Raw genomic sequence first — 26068 nt, forward strand, 5'->3', positions numbered from 1 at the left:
CCTTCTCTGGTTCTTTCGGGAAAACTCGGTGGAAAGTCGAGCGAATCGATCGAGATCACCTCGAGGTCGCACGCTTCTGGGACTAGCGGCGAGCAAGCGGTTAATTACGTGCCCAGCTATCGCCGATTGCCGCGATTAAACTTGTCAATCGGAAAAAAGACCAAAAACGTGCTGGTTTAATTAATCGTTGATCGTTGCGACATCGACTGGAGTCGAGTCGCGTCGCCACGGAAAATGCCAAAGTTGGCTCGTTTCGCGAAAAATTGCCCAAGCTGCGGTAGGTTTATATGGCGAAAAAATGGGAAAGCTATGCGAACGAACACCGATCGCGAAATAATAAAACGATCGGGTCGTTCGCCAGAGATGTAGAGACCGTTCTGGCACCGATCCAGCCAGCTTCCGGTATTTTCAAAGGCGTCACGAGCGAGGGACGAAGGGGAAGACAGACGGTCTGAAAAGTTGCAACGGTGAACAATATACTCCGTACGTGACTCATTTTCATCGCTGATTTCATAGCCGCGAAACGACGATTCGCGTTGATTCAACCCTGTGTCGAGGGATTATAGATAATCCGGAACAGGAGTTTTTGACGTATTCTTCTCCGCAGACTGTGCTAATTTCTTCTTCGTACAGTCTTGATTCCCTCGAACGTTGTCTCTCCGCTATGGAAAACCTAATCGTCCTATGCGCCTCTCGGCGTTTAGGAGCGAACGGTTCGCAGAGCAAAACACGTTCATCTGTGATTTACTTTTCTCGTTTAAAGATTCAAGCAAGTTGCTACGCGTCTCTGGAACCAAGCGCCAAAAGTCGCGGTAAGCACGTCGTCGAGGGTAATAAGGAATTCCCTTCGTTTCAACTTGTTCGTTTCGAAACGATCCGCTAACAAATTTACTAGCGCGTCTACGTATTACGTTGTACATCGTACGACGACAGGATGTTTTACGCAAGCTAAATAAACCAGATACGCATAAAGAGAAGAGAGAGAAGAAGGGAAAAATCGATCCTTTGCCGTGAAACGTCCGCGCTGGTTTAAACGAGACGCGCGTCCGCGTCCGGCAGACCGCGGCTACCGACGAAATATGGTTTACGAACCGGTACGGCCGCTGGAATTTATGTCGCGTGCATCTTGCACACGTGCGGGAACGTTCTATTCCCAAGAGAATACACGATGTCGTGCATAACGCGCGCTCGATGTAAATACCGTGCACTCCGAGCTCGGTGAAATATCGCAGCTGGATATCGACCGACAATGGACGGAAGGTAGAACACGATCGAATCGTGTCTGCGAAGCGAAGATATCGATATACCGTCGCGACACGGCCCGGAGGAAACGTTAACGTCGCGTTTGAACGTTCCTTCGGGTTGCCAGTTGCGCGTAAGTACGCGTTACGTCGCTCTGGCGATTCTGTTCAGTTTTCGCCCTGAGTTTGGGTTTTTTACTAAATTAAAAAATATCGAGCGAGATAGATTCAACCAGCGGACGATTCTTCTCTCTCTCTCTTCTCTTCGTCTTGGTTAATAATCGAATTACCCGAACTAACGTTCCACGTTAGAAAACGATCTATTGTTAGACAGGCGCGAGGAAAACAATCGTGGAGTAGCGCTACCGCTATCAGCCAACTGTTGCTTTGTAACACCTGATCAGATGCCAACGCGTAGCTAGCTACGGGTACGGTTCTTCCACGAAAATTTATCGACGCTTCTACGAGCTTCTTCGAAGTCGATCGATCGCGATCCATCCTACGCTGCTACGAAATTTATTACGTTCGATGTACGTTTCGATGGAAGTAGCTGATGCATCGGAATAACGCGAAAGATTTCGAGAGATCGTGCAAACGAAATGGTAAAAGATTCCCCTGAAATTCTGGTTTCTGCGAAGCAAAAGTAGAACGCAAAGCGCGTAGGTACTCGGGGCAGTCAAGGCACGTTCATCGAACGGGAAGAAAAGAAAAGCCAGCTGTGGATAAACTGCAAAAGGTTTCTTTCTCCTTGGGAGAGCACCATCGAATTTTTCGCTCGTTCAAGGTCTATCGCGGTGACGATCGTCGGAGAAATTTGATTAGTCGATTCGGAAATCCCGGGCGAGTTCCGAGAACGCTAGAGAAATTCCAGGACGAATTTAGAGTTGGCGGGCGTGGGCGAAATGTATGGTCGACACACGCAACTGTCAGCTATTTAAAAGCGACTACATCGTAAACACCGTACTATTTTTCGCCTTGCTAGGAAGTAGCGAATCGAGGCGGATCCAGAAAATCGCTCGTTCGATACTCGCTAAAACCCCTTACCGCGTACGTACGTATCCCCCCCTATCATTAACGAAGCAAAGTACGTATTATACGTTCTACGTTAGAGCTCGTTAATCATATCCAAGTTGGTAAAATGGCGAAATGCCAAGGTATATGGAGACTTTGCGGCGCTGGGTCAGCTTCTTCGTATTCCACGTTTGCTCGATAAAGTGTCAACGTTACTTGGTAATTAAGAATAAAAAAGAATCGCAACACGCGCGGAACCTTGTTACCGAGTTTCGGATGATCCACGCTTCGTTCAAGAGAGCTACTAATCCGCGTCCACGGCACGCGTTTCATTCACGGCCGATACGGTTTAAACGAGTTTCCGTCACGCTTTCGTAGCTGTCCTTTCAAGTACGGAAACTAAATAATCCAATAGACGTACGCGAGCTTCTTCGCGGCAAACGTAAGCGTGTCGTTCGACGCGTCGTAAAACGCGTTGTTCAACGGTGCACAGTAGCGAACGTTCGTTCAACCGGCACACCGGTTATTTCGCGATAATTGTTTGTTCGCTCGTTAAATTTCAACCGTCTACGCTCTCTGATATAACGAAGTTACCGTATGGAAAAATGAGAGAAAAGAACATGCGGCAAAAGTAGTTCTTTTTTCTCGAGAACCGAATTATGCCTGTGGTCGTTGAGCACGTAAACGAGCTTTCAAAAAAAGATTAAGCGAAGATCGGACGAAACGCTTTGGAACAACTTTCGTTCTCGCACGAAACAACCGCCTCCTACGGAGTAATTACTCTCCGGACTTGGTTGAAAAAGTAATTTTAACGAGCTGTACGGCTGCACAGACACGCGATCGTTATTGTATCGCGAATTAAAAAATTCGCCGCCCGTTGGACTAGACACGATCGCCGTTCGTACTTCCAACTACGACACTGGGTCGCTGGAACGTGTTGGCGGATCGAAACGAATCGATCGTGATCATCGTCGCGAAACTTCTCCTCCTAACGCGACAGTAGCATCTCGCGCGAATACCAAGAGGATTCTTCGTACTCGCGAGAAACGATCGCGAACGTAGAAACGAGAGAACGAAGGAAAATTTTGGTGATCGCTTACCTGGTCGAATGATCGACGAAAGATCCACCGTCGAGAAGTCTGAGCTTAGCGAACAGCACTGCGTTCACGAATGGCACCGCGGTCAGCTCCTCCAGGTTCACCTCCACCGAGAATTTGTACTTCTTCTTCTTCATCATGAAGGCCATGTCACCGAGACCGAGACACTTCACTTTCACCACGAGTCGCTTAATCGTGGTTAAATTCGACCGGAGAACGTTCGCGATTCTCCAGCTTCTTACTCGGAAATCGTCGATGATTTTCACGAGCAAACAACGAACACGGTACACGGCACGCGCGAGAAAAGTAGAAATTGTGCGCCAAATGCGACCATTTAACGTGGTTTTATCGCCGATAGCGACTAGTCGAGTCTCGCGCCGTGATACCGTTTCACCAATTACCTAAGATACTATTTACCAAAATATCTCTTCGCGTTTTCTACTCCGCTACGAAAAGGCAGTACCACGGCCCTCCGTTTCTTTTTGATCCTCTTTGTCGAACAACGATCATCCAACTTTTTTACAGGCTGGTCGATCCCGAGGGACGAAGCTGAACACTTGAAGCCGGCTGGGCGGATCTCGTTCGAAGCTTCACCGACATCGCTGCTCTTCTCTCGTACCAACACGAACGTGGCCTTCCGCGATCCTCTCTCTCGGCGCCGACACTCACAAACGGCAATTATTCGTGCTCGCCATCCTCGTCGAGACTGCAAATTAAACGAAATTCAGTGTCTTTCTATAATAAAAGCTGCGAAGAATCGTGACCGGGTTTCGCGTATCTATTACATACGCGACGCGCGCGCGTGCGTGTGACATTAATACTCGAGCTTTGAACGATAATGCCCGCGGTAATCCCAGGGCCACGGGCATCTGGAACCTTTCATTGCACAACTATAAAAAAAAAAGCGATCAGAGACGTTGCTACATAGGTCTCTGGGTCTGCTTGTGCAATTTTTTCCAGATAGATGCTCGCGCCTAGCTCGTGTCCATTCTAATTTCAGGCATTATTTTTGAATTTATAGAGCCAATCTGTTCCGCTTAAAGCAAACAACAACGAATATTTTTACACCGAATATTTTGTACGTGTCTATTTTAAACAGCGAATTACACGGTTCGTTAAGTATCGCGATTAGGCCGCGTGTTTGATCCTGTAGCGGTACTCGACAATAAACTTTCCAACGGTTTCTGTCCTATGGTTCGCTACACAAAGACTCTGTTCTTCGGATAACACGATTGCCAGATATCGATACATCCTCACAGAATATTTTCAGCTAGCCTAAAGATCCGCTATAAATCTTAGGATATGTTTAGCTAAGATTTTCCAAAGGGACAAATAGTCTTTCCCTCAACAGACCCTAAATCTATCACCTACTACGGAAAGATACGAGAAATCTGTTTTCTTAACGCACGATGCTTCCCGCTATCAACTTTCTCTCAAGGACAGTTAGTATCCTTTTCCAACCACACACACAAAATTAGCCAATTAACAACGACGTCCATTTCCTTCACTTTCCGAACTAAGGCTTTCCTCTACGAATCCGATGATCTCGCATCCTTAGACCGCATCATAGTTTTCCTCTGTAGCATCATCGTGACGAAAACTCAGTCGTTACAGTCAGTCAGAGTCGTTACACGTCGGTCCGAGTCCAATAGTTCGCAATAATCGATCAGAGTTCCTCGGCATCTTAAACAATCATCGCCCGAACTTGTACCGCGCATCAAAACGCATCGACCAGAAGTCGAACTTGTGATCGCGAATCGCGAACCGCTAATAATAATCGCGAGTTCTACGCAAAGTGTACGTATAGAGTATATCGTAATAAATATGTCGGAGTCAGGTTGGAATTTTCGGGCGTTCGATGAACCTTTCCATCGCGGATGTAACTAACGTTTATCGGCACAAATGTGGTCGCTACAAGAAGCTATAAGTAACAGCGGCGATCGGATGGTCGCGATGTTGATGACAACGAATTCAGGTTCGATAAAAAAAATCCACAGTCAACGGGATGACGAATGCGATGAGATACACGTATAACACAACACAAGTAAACGTACAACGTAAAACTTACAAGTAAAAGTTTCTGCATGAACTGACATGCAGTCCAAGTGGAACTGCCCTTATATATTCTTCTTCCCACCTCTCTTTATTTTTAAGGAGAGCTATATAATTATTCCATACCTGTGTCAGGTACACGTCCTTCCCTTGACCGTGGCTACGTTCAGTGACCCGTTATGTCAGTTTGAGCCCAAGCACATCGTCGTAAAATCAGATTAGAACATTACAACTATTTCTTAGTTTTATTACTTAAGTGTAGCTATAGTAAAAGTCTGGACTAGGGTATTGGGGGTTTTCCCAACATTTCAAAAGGGAAGCCCCGATGTCCTTTTGTCCCCGACATAAATGTCGGAGATGGAAGGACACCGGAGCCTTCCCTCTGGAACCTTGGGAAAATCCGTAAAATTGTAATTAAAGTTTACAGTTGTAATTAAACAATTTGTCGTCGTTCTACCCAATTCTACTTGTTTGCGATTTGTGATAAACTTGGGCTCAAGGCGACCATTAGCCGCCGAACGTAGCCGCGGTCAATGGGACGAGCTCTTCATCTAACAAAGGTATGGAGCGATAGTATGACCCTCGTTAAAAGAAATACCCATAGAGGTACCTGGCAGTAAAACATTCCAACGGTTCCTTCGGACAATGAATACCAGATATTGAGGCACTTACACAGCACAAGTTTAGTTAGCCCGAGGACCCGCTATAAAACTTGGGTTTCTTCGGTAATTAAGATTTTTCAAACGGACGGGCAGTCTTTGTCCCAAATTGACCAATTGACAGCGACGTCAATTTCCCTTACTTTCGGAACGAGGCCTATGCTCGACGAATTCGATGACCTCGTGTCTTTAGGCACACCCCATCATAGTTTTCCTCGGTGGCATCATCGGGACGAAAATTCGTTACGATCTGTGAGTATTGTGTGAGCAAGTATATCTATCCTCCCGTTGACCGTGGATTCGTTATGGAACCTAAGACCAACGTCGCTAGTATCGCCAGTGCCCAACCACCGAGGTTGATCGTCGAATCGGTAGTATCCATACTCGTATTACCAGGCCGTACCGTCGTTATAACACAGCGATGGCCAATTCCAATGAAGATCTAGCAAACGCCCACAACCCTATTGCTGACGCTTCTCCGACATATATATTGTTAAATATACTCAAGTATTTCTTCCTATCACTGTCACGACCTATCACCTCAATCCTACTACCTTTTGTACGAATTATTTACATCCTGTTGGCTGATAATATATAGTACTTTGATGATATTCTTCGGCCTATATAATCTCGACGTTATTCGTACTCTAGATCCACGCTTCGATATCCTATTTTTCTATGAAACATAATCTAAGGATATTTATCAAACGACCATAGACGACAAACATTCGCGTTGTACGAGCAAAAGAGCAAAGTTCCAGGAACTAAAAGCGCCAGTGAACAAATAACAGAGTGTAGCAAGCGTTAGCGGGTGAACGTTCGCCAACGAATGTCACTGAACCTTTATCGACATTTCCAATAGGCACGTTCACGCGACTTGAAGACCTATAGCAGGATCGAGCGACCAGTGGTCGCGAGACCTGTCGCCGTCGGCGCAACGTCGATTGTTTTGAAAACGCTAATTGCGGCTGGGAACGCGAGCAAGCGAAAACGAGCACACTCTTCCTGGTGTTGGGTTTCAAGTTGCGAAGTAGGTGACCGCAGCACTCGACACGACCACCGGAGCTCTCCGCCTAGTACTACGAATTACGTATTAACGGTCCTCGATGACTCTTTCGTCAATCACGTCCGACCATTCACACCGAACTCGCGGTGTATAGTTGGCGAGACAGACGTAGCAGAGCTACGAAATCGATCAGACGTTTAACCGATGAAGACGAGTTGACCCGTCACGCGTTTCGTCAATTTCTTTCGTACGATGATCTTTTTTTCCTTTAGCAATCCCCTGCTTCTTTGCGTGTCCCATCTTTCCTTCAAATAAAGCATATATTTAAATATTCTTGTCAATTTTGATTCGGTTCGTTACACCAATCGAGGATCGAATGAGAGAATCTCGCGATCCGACTTGTAGTACAAAAAGTCATTTTTCGCTATATCGTTTGCACCAACAATACTATCGCATACACGTGTCATTATGCTGTGTAGATAGCGTGAAATCGAACGCGGTGTAAAGTTAAGTAAAAACTAACTTTGGCTTAAAAAATCTTAGTTGGAGACATAGTTTGAAACGATAAGTTTCTTGAACCGGACGTATACACGTTGGCGAAAGAGAATCTAGTAACGTCTCTAATTAATCGCGCGAAAATATAACGTGTTGAGAAATGCGTTGAGAAATGAACGATGAATGAATGAAGTTTGTCTTTTGATCTGTCCTATGAGAACTTACGCGCGTGCAAGATCATTGAACGACGTTCGTCTAAGTAGTTTTGATTCGAGGGCAACAACGACGTCCACGAGCGAATAAAACTTTACACGCGAACTCGTTGCTCGTTAACGAAGAGCAAAAAGCGAATTTAACGCGATCCACTGAAATAAAACTGAAGTTGCAACGAAACGATAACAGTCTGGAGCAAGGCTGAAGGCACAAAATGCGGAGGAAAAATTTATACTACTTGGCGCGAACGATATTAGAATATTTATACTCGGAGGAAGGAGGCGTGGTTTTAATTTAGAACGATAAGATAAGAGGCAGTTTTTTAGAAACTGCTTCAGACCTTCGGATTTGTTCCTTTCTTTGATTGTTCGTGTCTTATTGTTATCGTCTCTACAATAAATAAGTTTCCACGTAAGCACTGCAAATGACGAAATCCTTCGATCGATCATAAATAGATCATCGTGACCGATCAAAGATAAAGAGCAACTTGAAATCGATCGATGCATCATCGATAACAGCAACAAGGAGCAATTAACGTTTTCTTAGATCCTACATTATTTTTTGATAATTACAAAAAATCATTACCTACGTTCATTTTATCAAATTACTCGTAATAATTTCCTCCTAACTTGGGTCTAACTGATATAGAAAAATAATAAACTTCACTCCCAGTTTTACTTATCGCCTGTCGAGGAAAAAAGTATTATCAAATTCGCGTAGTAACTTTATACGTACTGTAAAAATATACCGGAAAAAGAAAAACGTAACAGTTTCGTTACAGATGGACCACCCTATAGAACCGTATAGACGAAGCTCGATCCCGGGACAAGAAGCGCATTCGTTCGAATCGAATTAAACGAACCCACGCGCCTACAAATACTTGACCGAACTAACAGAACCCTCTGGGCAATGTATATTTGGCAATTATAATAATGCAACAGAGTCCTAATTAGAAGATCGCGAATTACGAACGAATCGTTTAATTTCATAATCACACGCAACCGCCAATATGTATATATTATATATTATATAAAAAGCGACGGAAAAAGATAAAATTTAGGAATCGTGCGTCTCGAAATCTATCTCTCGACGTTATCTCACCTACCTGTTTTATTTTTCGTGCGCCGCGTTAATGACACGGATGCGCCCGTTTCCACCGATGCGTTTTGTTTAAACAAACTGGCTGTCACGTGTCACTACTACTACACACCGTTTATACACACAAAGGTGCATACACGATCGAGAAGAACGCTAGACGAATATGCTCTGCCACGAATAACCTACTAATGAGTATGCGGGGAGGAAAAAGCGCGAAACAAACGATAACCGTGTACACCGTACGAATCTGATTTCGTATTATTTTCGTTCGTTTCTGTGTCTAGAACGAGGAACGGATAGAAGCGACGTGTACACATTCGCAGTGATATTTGCGAACAGACATCGAGCTTCTCTACGGATAAAATTACGCGACAATAAACAAGCGATATATCGTCTATTCCCGTGACAAATCAACGGGTATATATTTTCGGAATTTTCTGATGGATAACACACAACGATACGTTATTCTACCACCTGTCAAACGATTTTATCCGTGATACATCAAATATAACGTCGGCACACTGTACGTAGCTCGATTTTTTTCAGAGCAAATGCAAACAACGCCAGGCGATCTACCGTATTGTGACAACAATTTTTTTAAGGGTACGCCAATTTCGAGGCACAAGTTGAAAAGATGAAGCGCATCGTGACAAGAAACGATACGAAAGACAACGCGATTCGATGGTTCACAGTAATCGTCTCATGATGGCAGGTGCAGAACAATTTCCGTCTTGACTTTATAACCTCTCCTTTCATCTCGCCGATAACTTTCCAACGAGTGCACGGGCTTTATCTCGTGTATCTGTCAAACTGTAACGTAGCACGGAAAAAGAAAACATCCCGACGCCAGTAAAATCGTAACGGACCGCGAAATTATCAATGATATGCGACGCCCGTTCCAAAAAAGAAGCAAAAAAGAGAGTCATCAACTTTGAATTGTACTCACTCGTCGTCGGCTCGTTCTCGCTTTTATCGATGTTAGCCAACCTCGCACAGTCTTACACTTTTCATGATTACAAAATCATTCCTTCGGGAAACCACGAAATTACAAAGTCTCGATGCGAGAACTTGACAAATTTACGGACAAAAAAGTTTCCTCACATCCGACGGAACGGAGGTCCTCTGTGAACTGACGCGTCTCGATATCAGCTTGTTCACTAACGTTGCAACTCCACCTGTCGTCGACTCTTTGCAGTTATATTCGAGCGGAAATTCTATTGGCCTCGAGATTACCACGCGGTGAGCGAAACGCATTTCCTGATTGGTCACTGCCAAAACGACCAGAAGAATTTCTGACAAACCGTTCCACTATTCTGTCGCTAGCATCGAATAACTTCCGAAATAACGGGCAATATTTTAACCAATAGAAACAGACGTTTAGAAAGAAAGTCGATACGTTTTCCAAATTCAAGTATTAAACGACATTATACGAATTAATATTATTTAAAAAGTATTATCGTCAAGTCGGTCGCTTTTAAAATACTTTAAATGTAAACTGATGATTCTATGTCATTTACATAGTAGAATGTTGCACCATGTCACATAGTATAATAAATATTTGAATGCAATTATATGTATTATTAAATTTTGTATACAGATATTATGACAGCATGTGAATTTATTCACGTAACTAAGTTATAGGTGCTTGAAGTTAGTAATTTAAAAAATGCTCTAATTGAATATAAGAAAATAGACGATAAATAGATCATCGAACGTATAATGTTTGAAATAAACGTTCGCTATCGCCGTATTATCATTATTATTTTATTCTAATGTGCAAATAGGTAAGATAGTAATATCGGATAAAAAACTCCACATTTGCCGTTCAAATGGTATTATCTCTGAATATTTTTCCAGCACAAACTAGTATATATATATATTCTTCTTCCATAATTACATAATAGAAAAACCTACGGATGTGATTAAGAAAAAGAATCTTAACAAGTATAGGCGAGACGGTAACTAAAGTTAGTTCAAAGTTGTTGCGCGCTTGGAGGTGGTTCGCTCGCAATTCGTTGTAACAAAGCAGACTTCCGGCACCTTAGTGCTCGAATGGCCGACACCAAGGTTGTCTTTTCTGTCAAACGAAATTATTTCTGACGTGATCGAAATCATGTAAATGTTCACCGATAACTTGGAAAAATCGTTGGAACGTGGGTAGATCGATGCGTGGATCGTGGAAACGGGGTGTGTCCGTGATTTTAATCAACAACAACGTAGGAAGAGGCACCGGTGTCTCTTCAAATTTTGGATTCACCAAGAGGGTAATCCCTGTTCTTTGCTGGGGGTGTAAATAGAAGCGGGTAACTAAAACCGTACGACACCGAGAACCGAGGCACAATAAGTTCGCTTAAGAATGCAATTCAGATGATCCGAAATACTTGACAAACCAAATCGACATTATGAATTCGAGTTAGTGTGCTTTTAACGATGCCGTGTCGAACTTTGTACGCGCGAAGCTTGTTTTGCTTATCAATCTCGATCCACTGAATTATTTTCTTCGTATTCGAATGAATCGTATTGATAAATTATGAGGTTGACGCTCGATTGTTAGGAAATTCTGTCACAAGTGAAATTCTTCCGTCCCGGATTCCCATTCCCGAATTTATTACTCAAATGGTACTCTCTGCTTATTAAAAATAAAAATTAAATTACATTCGAGAAATATAGTGAGTAGAGTGCAATCATTTGTGGGAAACATATCTGTTTTTTGATTTCACGACATTCTCTAAATAGAATACGAACAATGTGCATCTTCTATGTATAGTGAATACATGCAGTTAGTTTTATCTTTAAATTTATCATGCAGTTGTGTGTAGTTGTTAATATTAATTCAACTCATATATTACTGTGTTTTATTTTTTCTTCTTCCTTATGTATCTATTGTTATATATTGGAATGTATATTCCAAGATGTGTGTGTGTGTGTGTGTGTGCGCGCGTGTGCGTACGTGCGTGTGTGCGCGTGTGTGTGTACATATATATGTATTCACATATCTACATGTAATCTTTACACAAAAATATCAAATTAAAGAATATTTGATCGTATATATATACATATATGTTATACATTACATTATTATAACACAGTAATATTATATGCTATGTTATAGACATAGTTATGGAGGATAGCATGAGTGTTAAATCAATGGAATCAGTGGCAACAAGTGATGAATATGAATTTGTAAATGACAGAGGTAATGGCAAACATCAACAAACATTAATCAGTGAATTACCAATGTTGAAAATTGCCAATAACGGCAATTTTGAAGATCTTCAAAATAATCTTCGTGAGGTTTGGACATACCTATATTATTTAGAAATATCAATTCTTAACGTACATTATCTTTTTAACTGCATATCAATAATTATCTGAGTCACTGATAAAAATCCATAGGTATTGACAGAAGATTCAAAAATGGAAAGCAATGATTATAAAATTGTGAGCAGTGCGCAACAAAATCAACCAAAATCTAAAAAAGTGGGACAAAGTAAATTTTATGATGTAAGTTCTTGTATGGTTGCATCTGAGAAACAGGATATTATGAAACCAGAAGATTATATTGATGAAGGTACAAATTATTATTTCTCTATCAACCATAAAAGGTATTCTGCAGAGTATGAGATATCATTTTTTATATTTAGAAATAAATTCCCTCGCTAATGTTCAACAAGAATGTACTATTTTTAATGGGGTGACTTACCTGGGATCGGCAACGATAAACGCGCCTAAATCAGAATGTGAAATACAGCGCAATATGAACATATTAAATGCAGAACAATCCCTTAATTTGGGAATTAAAGTATCTGTTTCTGTACCAAGTAGTTCTCAAGGTTCTGTTGTGTATGTACAACTATTAGAAATAGTAATAAAATGTTTTTTTCATCGTACATCATGTATCATTATGTTTGTATGATAGTTTATATGATGCTGCTACTCAACAACCAATTGCACATTATGAAGTACAACGAATCCTATTTTATGCGCGTGGTGAAAGTGTTGGTCCATGCGCAGCATGTTTTGCTTTTACATGGTCACATGGGGATACATTGGAATCTGCCATTTATCAGTGTCATGTTTTCCGGTGCGATATACCAGAAGCAGTATGTTCAATGTTTTTTTTGTACGATAATATCAAGTTTTAATCAAAATACATTATCCATGCAATTCGTCATAGGTAGGACAAGTTTCTGCTTGCTTTTCTAAAGCCTTCCACAGAATACCACGTTCGATGACTAGCTCTCTAACAGGAAGTGATTTCAATGGGTTTAACATTGGAAGTGAAAAAACTAATTCTCGTGTATTTATTTTTGAAGTAACAATGGAAATAAAAGAAGAGGATGGAAAAGGAGGTTTCAGTATAGTTCCTAAGGATAGAAATTGTTTTAAACTTCGAAATAACGTAGCTAAACAAGTGTGTTTAAGTATTCAGCAAGTTTCTAGCAAAGAAGGAGGAATTACTCTTGAAGTTGAGAGGTGCTTTGGAGTCCTTGTTAGTCCTGGACGCAATGTTAAACATAGTGATATGCGCCTGCTTGAAATGGTAACATTCACTATTTAAAAGCCAGATATTTATAATTAATAATGCTTCTGGTCTTACAATAATAATAAAAATGATATTGTTTGTAGCAAGTTAATGCTGGTCCACTAGTTCAAGATAAACAATGTTACAACATATGTGGGCACTGGGACCCTGCAGATCCAGCTTTAGAAACTCTCAATATTGAAACCCCAAGAGAAGGAAAAATTTATATGACAGTTGCAGTTGATTTAGTAATACGTGGTATCCGAGAACCCGTCAGGTTTATAATAGAGACATTAGTTAAAGTATTTCCACAAAATGAAAGATTTTGGTATTTTAATAAACGAAATCTTGTACAACAATTTTACCTTAACTCAAAAGAAGTAAGGCATCCAAAATATTAGTTCTTTATTCATTCTAATGTCACAAATTTCATGCGTATTTATCATTATATAGATAATATCCGGAGATGGTACGGAAGTTCACTATGAAGTACAAAGTATAGAAACTTCAGGAGAGCTGGATAGAAACAGATTAAATCTCGCCCTTAATTTAGCATCACTGATTCGATCTCCTTCTTTAACTAGCATTGACACGCTTACACCCAAGGAGGAAATAGACTCAGGTTAAAATAAGATATTTAATTATTTTATTTAATGAGAAGGATAAAAAGTATATTGATTATATTTCTACATTGACAGATGGAGATGAACCGATGTTAAGTGGCACAGGTGAAGTATCAAAAGATTGTTCTGCAGACGAACTAGCTAGTTGGGCAGAAGTACTAGACAGTTGGCAAGTTAATGAACAACGTCCAAAACTTCTTATAAAACTTACAAAGCAAGGTATTCCTGAAGCACTACGCGGAGAAGTATGGCAACGTTTAAGTAATTGCGATAATTCACAAGAAATGATGGATAGATACAGGACTTTAATTACTAAGGTAAATGAAAATAGTATGTGACAGAAAACGTATATAATAGTTATATTGTTTTACATCTATAGGAAAGCAGTTGCGAGAGTGTTATTTTAAGAGATATTAATAGAACATTTCCTGCCCATGACTTTTTCAAAGAAACAGGTGGTTTGGGACAAGATTCTTTGTACAGAATAAGTAAAGCGTATGCAGTGTACGATGAAGAAGTTGGATATTGCCAAGGACTTAGCTTTTTAGTTGCTAGTTTACTCCTTCACGTAAGTAATTGGCATCCAATGGTTGGCATTTGTAAGAGGCATATCTGCATTTTTGATAGTAATTTATTAGGGTGTGCAATGACAAGAGAAACATTAGGTATTTCTTATAGATGCCGGAGGAACAAGCTTTTTGTGTTCTGGTGAAGTTAATGTATGACTATGGTCTAAGAGATTTGTACAAGGATAGATTTGACAACCTTCATATGAGATTTTATCAGCTTAATAGATTAATAGAGGTTCGTAATATATTTTAATTAATTACGGACAATTACAATATTTATTACTTACAATTATTATTGTACTTTTAGGACCAGCTGCCAGAACTTTATAAACATTTTTGCGATCGTGGTGTAGAAACACATATGTTCGCTGCACAATGGTTTTTAACTCTTTTTACAGCCAGATTTCCACTTTATCTTGTTTTCCATATTCTGGACGTATTCCTTTTACAAGGACTTGATACATTATTCCAGGTTGCTCTCGCATTATTAATGGTAGGTAACCGTCTTTAACTCGCAACACGTTTTACAGAATATATCATTTATAAAAATGTATGTTTCTATAGTTGTGCAAAAAGGAACTACTTCAATTAGATTTTGAGAGTATATTAAAATATTTTCGGGTGCATTTACCTAAACGTTGTCGAAACGAAGAAATATCGCGCTATGTCATGAAGTTAGCCTGCTCAGTTACCTTAAAGAAATTAAAGAAGTATGAAGCGGAATTTATGACACTGAAAGGTAATTTCATATTTTATGTTTGAATCACGCAAATACATGTATAATTTTTAGTACATCTGAAAGTAATACAAACTACAATACTCTTTTATATGCATGTATAGTCTGCATAGAGATGAAAAAAATGGTCGAGCGATCATAAATTTAACTTTGTTGTGCTGAAGCTTTACACGTTCGTCTTTGTTGCCATATTTTAGAATTGAAATGTAAATACGTATTTCGACATTTAGATACCTACTCTTTTCATTGACTTCGATGAAAGTATACATAGAATATGAATGAAAATCAAAATAATATACCTCTGTTTTATCTAGTACTAATTTCGAAGAAAATTGGCAACTTATAATATGACCTAATTCCAATCTAGTTTTTTTTTTATGAAATAAATATATTTTACATTTGCATGACATAATTTCATGCTTATATACCAAAGCATAAATTATGTCCACCTACATAGTCTTGTAAAGACACTTCAGTGAATAGTTGTAAAAAATATTTGATATTTACAATATGATCTACGTTGTTGGAAAACATTTTATTGCATAATACGAACTTGTGGAATAAAATTCTTAATACAGTTTGGTATATCAAGAATTATGTAGTAGATATTCGATAAAAATTTAATGAAATTTATTGTTTTGAAGAAATATTTCTTCTACTCATAAACAGATTCTTTTATTCCTGTTTGGTATTCCATTTAATCTTGTATAATTTTTCGAATGTATTGTCAATCTTCGTAACAAGCTAACCACAAGCTGTGTACATATGTTGATAAAATATTAGTTCAGTAACAGTTATGCACAAACATGAGATTTCAACCAGTTGACAAATCATGAAATACTTTTCTTATTTTTTTCTTATTGCCATGTATATTTCCCGTGAGACAATTTTATGTCAATTCCAAAGAGGTCCCTTCAATTTCTTTCTCAAAGACGAAATAGTAATAAGAGATTACAGTTGTAAATTTTGGACAGAATTTTTTCAGATTCGATAGACTGGCTGAAATATCACAGCTACTATGTTATAGCAATATACTCTTTGCAAGATCGATACATTTTCTGTTTTGATTGATTCTCTTATGCTTAAAGTTGATATTCTTTTGTACAAACTAACGAAGCGCAAATCAGCTGTTATAAAAAAGCATTGTCCAAAAATTATACTCATTTTTTTATTGAATTATTTATGTTGTAATATTTGTAAATTTTTATAATTTTGTGTTGTTTATAATAACGATTTTTCGCGCTTATCCAGCCATACTGCTTTGTATACTGTCTTGTATATCAATTTTTATAAAAAAAAAATTATTTATTTTTTCTTGTTAGAAATAAATCGTCCATTTAGAATAGCGTTTTTAATTTTGTCAACTTACCTGTGTATACCCTGTTCCTCACACTTTATGAAAAAGTTTCATTTTTTGTTTTAATCGCAATTGTTTTATGCAATGTTTTATATTTGTTATATGAAAGCTTATAGCTTTTATTTTACCAATTGCTCATTAGAGAATCAAATAAATTATACTTTAGGTATATTATTATTAAATTGTTTGCAAGTTAGTGCATCTCTAATGTAATACTAATGGAATTTTAGCAAGAATTTGTATACAAAGTTGTTAAGGCTTACAAGGCTTGATAAATTGAAATTCATTATCTAAAATGATAAATATGCTATCGCGCACAAATCATCTTATTTAGGTACAGTAATAACGAGTATGTACAGGGCATCCTAAAACTATTATATATTAAATGCTTTAAATTTATATTTGTTCGCGATTTTTTATACCTTGAACGCGTTAAATTCTATCAGAGGCATTATCTGTATATTTATGAGCTATAGCAGGCAACAAACATATTTAATAAGTTTAACAGCTGTGCCAGCAGTTTAAAATTGGCCATGGTATGTTCTGCATAGAGAATATATGTGGTGGTATCTGCTTTTTCAAGATATCGTATGTCGGCCAATTACGTTAAAGTCATTCGTTTCCAATGTTTCACTGTCGGAATCATGAGCCATACTATAAAGACATTGATAGAGAGTAAGATTTTATTTGTAAGCTTCTTACATAATCACGATTACAAATACTGTAATATTTTTATCCTACTATAGAACTATAAATTTAATATAAATATTTATTATATAAAATATCAGAAACATACAAATGTACGTATATAGACTTGCTTCAAACGCTAACGTGTAAGTTTTTCTTATGGCGTAGAAGCGCAAGAGAATGCGGATGAATATAGCAATGAAGTAGAACAGTTACGGGGCACAGTAGCGAGAAATGAGGAGGAAAAACAAAGATTAGAAGCCGAATTGGTTCAAGTCAAGGAAATGCTACAACGAGAAGTAGCAAGAGCAGATGCGGAAAGTAGGCGAAGCAATATTATTATTGCTGAATACAAACAGGTACGTATATGTAAATAATCACATTTATCATATGAAACTATTGAATTTATTGTACTGTATCATAAATGAAATATTTATTTTAGATTTGTCAACGTTTGGAAGATGACTATAATGCTGCAAAGACAACACTTAGTGAATTGCGAGTAAGTAAAAAACATTTAATTCTCATGGAATTCTTGTACGACAATTTATAAATGATTTTACCCTTTAGACGAAGGTTTCGAAATGTGAAAAGTGTAAAAGTTGTATAATGGATTCGTCCAATATATTAGCAGATATTGCACACCCTTTAGAAAACCGAATAGATCCTATGTTGCACAGAGTGCAGGAGAGAGTACGAGAATTAGAATTGGAGTTAGCTCAAACAAAGCTAGCCCATGTTGAAGCTGAATGTAGAAACCAGGTAAATAAGCATGTTATTTACTAATTCTCGATATTATCTAGAATTACATTTGTAAGATTAATTTCCTTTGTAGGATTTAACACATCAATTGCATGCGACTGCTTCTGAACTTCAAGCAGCGAGAAACAGCTGGCCATGGCTTAGTAAGACACTGTCGAGTATAAAAGAAGCGGCGAATAAAAGAGAAGTAATAGCTCCGTCATTAATGAAAGATCTTAGACGAGATAGCGCACCCGGAGGTGAAATGCATCATTTGATACATTCCCGTAATCGCGAGACTCGTGATAATCTTAAAGAAGTTGTGTGATTCAGTAAGTATTCGAGTTAAAGTGCATAAATATAACGAGGGACGCTATTTTGAAGTAGAAAAATAAACCTAATTATAATATATTATACACATCTATTCAAACGAAGTTACTTTAACCAGGCGAAGTGTTGGAAGAATTCGTATATTACGAGAAAAGACCTATTTGAAATATAAATTCGAATACACAATGTACGTCCATGATTACATGTAGTATTCTACTTGACCTGTTTATAATATACATTCGGTATATTTTACGTCAGGTTCCTCGCGTGCACTATTAATCGCGTGCTTTTAGCGATGTCAGCTTTATCCTGCAACTCTGATATTAATCTTGATATTACTTGTTTACATTTGTTAATCGTTTCAGTATATTGATTTTTACCTAAACTTGGTTTGTGAATTATTAATTTTATTTGAAATCCGGTTTTTATGTATTAATAAGGAACTTCACACGAAATTGGAAGTCCTATATTAAACAATTGATTAAGTGATAGGGCACATATGGAGATGCAAAAAAAGATTACAATAGATGTTAGCGATAAGTTCACTACGTTTTGTATGAAACTAGTCTAAGACGTGGAAAATAGAAATACTATTATAGACTTTACTGTATATAAATAGCTCTCTCTCTCTCTCTATCTATCGATCTCTCTCTCTCTCTCTCTCTCTCTCTCTCTCTCTCAGGCAACTAACAGACGTAACAGACTGCGGAAATCAGAGATTCCACATTTAGTAAATTGGATCATGTAAAGCAAATAATGTTTCTGTAATTTTCATTTACTTTCTGTACGGATTTATTATAATGACATTCCAAAATCATAAATACATGTGCGTTTTTTTTATTAAACTTTTATTTTAATCGGTATATATATAAGGCTATTGATTAAAGAATATGTATGACACTTATTAATGTATGCGTCTTACAACTAATTTTAAATTGTAACGAGTAACGTAAATTACATGAAAGAGAAACATTTCACATTGTTTAATTTTTATATGCAATTTATTGTCTGCTGATGCTATTAATAATCACGTTAAATAATACTGCAACGTTTTGCAGGTACATTGGCAGCTGAACAAAATAACTTAATATAAGACTAGATATAGTCTTTTACAATGCAAAATATTTTTTCCGTTTACCTTAATCTCCTTTTTTTCTTTTTTTTTCATTTTTTTCCCTTTTTTTTTTTGAAAATTTGATTAATTCGCAATCAGTAAACGACATGTACGGGCGTGTGATGCTTAAACGTATATTAATTATCATTTGTCTCTTGCTTTGACAGAATCTACATAAATTAGATCTAAGGCCATAAATTATGTCAAGGCACTACTTGAAGTTAGAATTTAACCAAATGTGTAATAAACATTTCTGTTACGTGAACAATAAGACCGAGTAAATATTCAAGAATGTTTAAAAAGATATTTTAGTTTGTAAATCTAGCTTTGTGTGAATGTGTGTATGTGTGTGTATTAATTAGTGCCATTCATTTAATGGAATTACTGATTAATTTATTTTGTACTTCTTGTACTGTGAGTTATCAATTTAGAATACCAAGAACTAAATTAAATATCGTGCCGTTATCTTGCATCGTACAGTTTATAGAAGAGATTGGTAATGATTATTTTTGTTTTGCTTTTTTTCCCAGTTGACGATAATTTAACTGCATTATTGTTAACGTAACATTTACTACGTATCATATACACGTTCGAAGCGAAGATTATGATCACTTTAGAAATTCGTACAATAGCTAACAATAATCCTACATCTGATGTATGAAACAAAAGATGTACTTTCTGTAAATACTAAAAAACAATATATATAAAGATAAATTACTAACAAGTCATGTAAAGATTTTAGGTTACTACACATGTATCACTGTACACCTTGTAATGTCATTCCACTTTTACTGAAATAAAGAAAGATATCATCTGTCTATTTCTTAAGTGTCCTATGCCATTAATATCAACTAGTAGTACTGGTTCTTAAATAATATAATAATGTATTGAAAAAAGTTATTAGAGGATATGTGATATGTTTTATTTGTTTAAAATGGAAATGCCATTTCAGTCTTAGATAGATTTCAACATATATATTATCAGGAAACATTGTTATAAATTAATGAGGCATTTTATTAAATAAGTGCGAGTAGACAGAAATGTAACATATTGATAAACTTTCATAAAGCATATCTAGATAAAATAGCGCATCACAAATCTTATTTACGTACTTAAAAACGATATGATGAGAAGTCTTGAAAATCGTAAGAAAATATATATCTTTTTTAAATTCGACGTCTTAATGTTTCAAGTAGTAACAAGCAAATGTTATTACTAGTATACAATCGCATACAGATGTATTGATACTGAAATATTGTGTTACGCTTACTTACAAGAACATTGATTTCTCGATAGATTAAATGGAAAAACGAGTGTATCACGAATATTTCTATGTGATAAAAAAAGAAAAAAGACAATAAAAAAAAATTCATCTCTTATATTATATATATGTATAAAAGGAAGAAAAAGAAACTTTCGTAACAAGCTCCTTGAAAGATTTTTATGGATTTTACAATATTCTAAGATATATTTACATTTAAAAGAAAAAAAGAGGAACATAAGTGAACGATCAGAATACACACATGTATGTACTGTTAAAAAATAATTACCTTCAAATTTTTATCTTCAAACCTTGCAAACATATTGTAAAGTGATATGTGAAATCATCTATATTATTATTTCAACAATATCGCGTATTACGTGTAATTATAACCCATTGTTCATTTTCACTATTTCGGTTAGAAGCATTTTCATTATCGTTTTCGACATTATTCATTAGCGCATATTCATTGTCGTTTTCGACATTATCCATTAGCGCATTTTCATTGTCGTCTTCGACATTATTCATCAGCGCATTTTCATTATCGTCTTCGACATTATTCATCAGCGCATTTTCATTATCGTCTTCGACACTATTCATTAGCGCATTTTCATTAACATCATTTACATTTCATTATTTTCTAAATCACTATTCTCTTCAGAATTATTATCAAAACCTTCATCGCGTTCCATATTTACGTACCTTGCGTTGTCACCTGTTTATATAAAAATCAATCATTATCTTTATTGACAATTTGTATATACTGATAAAATTACCTGCTGCTCTGTTTGGAAACATCAATTCCCTGTGATTCTGCATGCCCATGTCCTCATCAATTGGGTTGGCCATATTTAATATTCCTAGCAACCATATAGGGAAGTCATTCTCTATACCATAAATATCATTCTCGTTTTCAATATCATTTTCCAGTACTTCAATGAAGGGTTGTAAGTCTTCCAGCTCGTTTAATTCTGCAGCAATCATATTATTACCTTCACCATCTCTGTTATTATTTGCAAGGTCACCGTTTTCAACTTCGATCTCATCGGGAATTTCGGGTCTTAGAACTTCTGCTATATTTGGGTATTCAGAATCGGATATATGACCTTGCGCTACACTTGATAGAGCGTATTCCTGTGTCATATCCTGAGCGGAAGCGCTATTTGGATATCCGGAATCTATTACTTCCGAAGACCAACTATTTGAAGGTGTTTCCACAGTTTCTGGAGAAGGTTTCAATTCGCGATTCTCTACGTTACATTCATCTTGTTTCTCATTTTTTAATACTGATGTGGATTCAATATCTCTTGTATCTTTGGCATCATTACAAAACATTTCGGTAACAACGCTCCTTAAATCATGATCATTATGTAATTCAGATTTTAGATCAGTCTTTTCATTAATTGAATTTTTCGTCAATTGAATTTTTGTATCACAATTTACTGATTGTATGTTATTGGTATTTATTACAGGAAGTTCTTTTTCTTCCTTTACCAACTTTTCTGTAGCACAAGGATCTGTAATTTCCCTTTGTAATGTTTCATTACTTTTCGTGCCATTGTTACTACTTAAAGAATTCGTTTCAGGCAATTCCTCTATTGTTTGTTTATTATCATCTAATGTAGGACATATTGTTGCTGTATCGCTACTATTAAGCGTATCTTGATCAAAGTTCTTTATTAACTCGTTCCCACTTTTTACATTCATATCATTCTGATACATAGAAGTATCTTGTTTACTATACCTTTTTCCTATTGTATTTGGTTTAATGCCTGACATAGCAGTTATATTTGTATCAATATTACTTTGTAAAAGTACCTCATTTCTACTATTATTGCTACCAGGGCTTGTGAACTGACATTTCTGTGATATATTTAACGAATTAGTATTATTCTCCTCCTCCTTCTTGTAATCAAGAGATCTTCGTTTTTTACCCACGCTACTTGCTCTAGTTTCCATTTTTGGTGAACTTGTAAACTGTGGTTGATTGTCTGTTACAATATCATTAGCATAAACTATACTATTATCTGATTGCAATTGATCTTTTAGATGACAATTATGCTCCGAGACATTACTACTCTGTTGGATACTTTGCATTTGATTTTGATCGATAGGGTTTGTACTTGCTGCTGTGTTAGTATCATTGTCAGGATCTTTATCTTCTTTATATAATGTATTTGAATAAATATCGTTTAAGTGATCATGTCCATCAAGATCATATTTTAATGATGATTTCTTGCTTTCTTCATCATTTACATCTGCGATGGTGTTAATCGATATATTTTCCTGTTGGAGCGAATTGTTTAACATCCAGTGATCACTCATGCTTTGATTACATATACTATCGTTTGTTAATTGTTGGTCCATCTTAACGGCGTGTAAAAGATATGGCTCAGGCGAAGTAGAGGCCCGTGAAAGGGACATGTAAACTAGATCTAACGTACAATTAAGTTTTTGTGCAGTATCTGATATAGCATCATCTTGTATGTCCGATGTTATATACAAACTTTTAAGTTTTCTTGTTACGGGAGAATCAGATAATTCTGTTGATTCATTTAAGTACAATGGATCATTATCGTCAAATGATTTATTGAAATTATCTGTGCCAAGTATTGAATCTATATTTCCTTCGTTGTTAATTTCACTGTATTTATCAGGAATTTCGGCACTTCTTGTCGTTTCAAATTCATTACTGTGTAAAACATCCTTTTCGTCATAAAGATAAGCATCGTCTTCAAGCACAGAATTATTTTGTGACATAGCAGGTATAACGATACTTGATTCTACGTTCCAATCTTCATTGTCCGTTTCTTCTTGTTCGTCTCTGCTGTAATTTGTAGGTTGTTCGGATTCCATATTCCACTCATCTTCCTCCGAAGCATACATGTCATTACTCCAAAGAGGCCCACCTACTGTAGTATCAGAATATGTAGTAGGTGGTGGTACTAAGACAACAGGGCCACCTTCACGCTCTTCAATTGCCCAGCCAGCGTCCCCTAAAATTGTTTCCAATTCATCCATAGAAATTGGAAACGTATGTAACATTTTTAATATTAGTTTTAATGGAACTTCTTCTTCCATATCGTCTTGATACGATAAATGTCTAATGTAGTACGATGCTTCGTCAACAATCTTTTCTTCATCCGAGCGATTATCTATTTGAAACGGGTATTCGTATCTAGCTACAACTTTAAATAAATTTTCAATGCCAGGGCTATACGCTTCTTCCATCTCACCGATGCGATGAAAAACAGCCATTTGAGTACAATATCCTAAATGTTCTGAGCCTTCTGGGCCTTTACAAATCCCATGATATGTTGCTACATAATTGGGGTATCTTAAAATAATATTTTGAGCCCTGTTAACAGAAATTACGTTTATGACATGTATGATTATTTGCTATGTACGGGCTAATACGCCGATGAATCGATCGCCACGATACTTCAGACACTGGACAAATTAATAAAAAAATATCTTCAATAAAAATTGATCGCCTTTAAATCGGCTACAAATTTCAATACAAGAAATTTCCGAAAGAATCGTTTTTTCGAGAAAAAGTCAAGATCACCTTGACTTCTTTAAACGAATGCCACGTATTTTTGATTTCATACCGTCGTAGTTGACGTTAATACGAGTTTATAACGACCTTCTATACTATGACCTTAAAATGACACTAAATATTGAAACGATGGTTAATCGAGAAGGGCGCTACCGTTAAAAATAATTTTACTTCGATTAAATCGGACGTCTCAAGGAGAAAAATGTTCATTATATGCACATTACAAAAGCATAAATAACGTAACCTTGACTTTTGGTCGAAAAAAGCATTTTTGGAAATTTTGTATACCGTATTTTGTAGCCGGTTGAAAATTGTTCAATTTTTATTCAAAACATCTTCTTATCAGATCATCGGGTAAGGCTCGCAAAGTATGGTGACTGACTCATAGACCAGCCTGTATATATAGTAAAAATAAATAAAAAATTTACAATTAAACAGAAAATCAAAATCATTACCAATCTTGAAATTGTTGCCTGGTCCATTCGAATTTATGATCAGGATGTCTAAATCCAGAAAAGTTTGGGAATAACGTATTAAACTCTGCATTTGGAGTTGTTATCACTACCAATACTGGTCTGATATAGCCAAAAATATTGTAAGGGAAATTTATTAAAGTATCTGGATACAAATGCTCGATCCTAAAGTGTTAAAATATGCATTATATCCTATGAAATAATATTATACGAGTTTCTTATCGCTTGAAAAGTAAAATTAAAAACAACACGATATATAGCAACCTACAATTCTATGCAGATTACAGCATCTGTGTTTTGTAGCCTCTTGTCATTTTGAGTAACACAACCTTCGCTTATCTCGATCACAAAAGGTGCAGTTCTTCTATGTAAATATTCAGATACTAAGGGAGCACCTCTACTTTTATAAGCTTCTAAAAGCGGTCTATTAATATCTACGCATAATATTTCTTGTATGCCTCCTGTATTTTTTAGGTGTGTTAAAAAACCAAGTTCTGCACATCCAAAGTCAACGATCTAAACAAAGGAGATTAGTCATTTTATTATCTGTTAAAAATTTGTTAAATCCATGTTTGCAAATATCAAACATGTAATACGAAATAAATGGTATTATATCATATATAAAATTGCGCGAAAGATTTATAAGTATATTTCTAGCAATAAAGAAAAATCCACGTGTAAAGTTATTGCGAAGATATGAAAGCGGAATACCTTGCGTAATTTTCCTCGATATCTCTCACTATTAAGTACATCGGCGACAGCAGCATATCTTTGGATGTACGCCGGCGGGAAAAATTTGATATTTTCTTCAAAAGTCTGAGGTGTCTCAGGATCTACCATTCTACGATCACTTTCAGAAATGTTGCGTCCTAGCTCCATGTTAACCGTATCATTATCCATTGTGTTTTGTCTTTTGCTTCGATAATTCTGATATACAAACTTGCCAAAGAAATAGATCACATGGATGAGCACAATAATCATGTCACTAACAAGGATCAAATGATTTTGATCGCTATAAAATTTTATTAACGCATCCCGGTTAACTTTCCGTTATGCGTAATACCAGCCATATTATTTTGTTTTGAAGGTGGTTACCAAATTCAATCTGATTGGTAGAACGATTCAAAACGCGCCAATACTAAAATAGCGCCACAAACGAGGTACAAGATAGATGTAACACGCGATGCTTTTTCGTGTCTCACGTTTTGGAGGTCACTAGAC

General features: G+C 36.9%; 3 protein-coding genes across 9 annotated transcripts in view; 1 reads left to right on the forward strand and 2 right to left on the reverse strand.

Moving 5' to 3' along the window:
* LOC143302490 (early estrogen-induced gene 1 protein) overlaps positions 1-10023 on the reverse strand; it is a 54952-nt gene extending 44929 nt beyond the window's left edge. Inside the window, exons 1-2 of one of the 3 annotated variants that reach the window (XM_076617373.1) lie at positions 9819-10023; positions 3353-4055 (exon numbers count right to left, since the gene is read on the reverse strand). In XM_076617373.1, coding sequence (XP_076473488.1) covers positions 3353-3498 — 146 coding nt within the window. In that variant the 5' untranslated portion in view covers positions 3499-4055; positions 9819-10023. Of the gene's footprint in view, positions 1-3352; positions 4056-7786; positions 7919-9818 lie in introns of those variants that run through there. The other 2 variants (XM_076617375.1, XM_076617374.1) reach the window with 2 other exon arrangements.
* Positions 10024-10835: 812 nt separating this feature from the next.
* On the forward strand, positions 10836-20372 carry GAPcenA (GTPase activating protein and centrosome-associated). Of its 5 annotated transcripts, none has more exons than XM_076617372.1 (17): positions 10836-10939; positions 11985-12166; positions 12269-12443; positions 12517-12715; positions 12792-12975; positions 13050-13415; positions 13502-13777; positions 13851-14019; positions 14096-14337; positions 14400-14588; positions 14699-14824; positions 14897-15082; positions 15154-15328; positions 17538-17728; positions 17812-17871; positions 17940-18131; positions 18205-20372. In XM_076617372.1, the coding sequence occupies exons 2-17, from the start codon at positions 11993-11995 to the stop codon at positions 18436-18438; spliced, it is 3138 nt and encodes a 1045-aa protein (XP_076473487.1). In that variant the 5' UTR covers positions 10836-10939; positions 11985-11992; the 3' UTR covers positions 18439-20372. The 5 variants fall into 5 exon arrangements, with proteins under 5 accessions (XP_076473487.1, XP_076473486.1, XP_033184381.1 ...); XM_076617371.1 differs by having other exon boundaries at positions 10863-11175; XM_033328490.2 differs by having other exon boundaries at positions 10863-11136.
* A 933-nt stretch (positions 20373-21305) lies between these two features.
* Hen1 (Hen1 methyltransferase) lies at positions 21306-25943 on the reverse strand. The gene is made up of 5 exons (XM_033328487.2): positions 25559-25943; positions 25116-25363; positions 24830-25012; positions 21592-24173; positions 21306-21530 (listed from the first exon to the last, which is right to left on the reverse strand). The coding sequence occupies exons 1-5, from the start codon at positions 25826-25828 to the stop codon at positions 21439-21441; spliced, it is 3375 nt and encodes a 1124-aa protein (XP_033184378.1). The 5' UTR covers positions 25829-25943; the 3' UTR covers positions 21306-21438.
* Between the last annotated feature and the right edge of the window lie 125 nt (positions 25944-26068).

The sequence above is a fragment of the Bombus vancouverensis genome, chromosome 3 (assembly GCF_051014615.1).
Source record: "Bombus vancouverensis nearcticus chromosome 3, iyBomVanc1_principal, whole genome shotgun sequence".
NCBI classification, from domain to species: domain Eukaryota; kingdom Metazoa; phylum Arthropoda; class Insecta; order Hymenoptera; family Apidae; genus Bombus; species Bombus vancouverensis.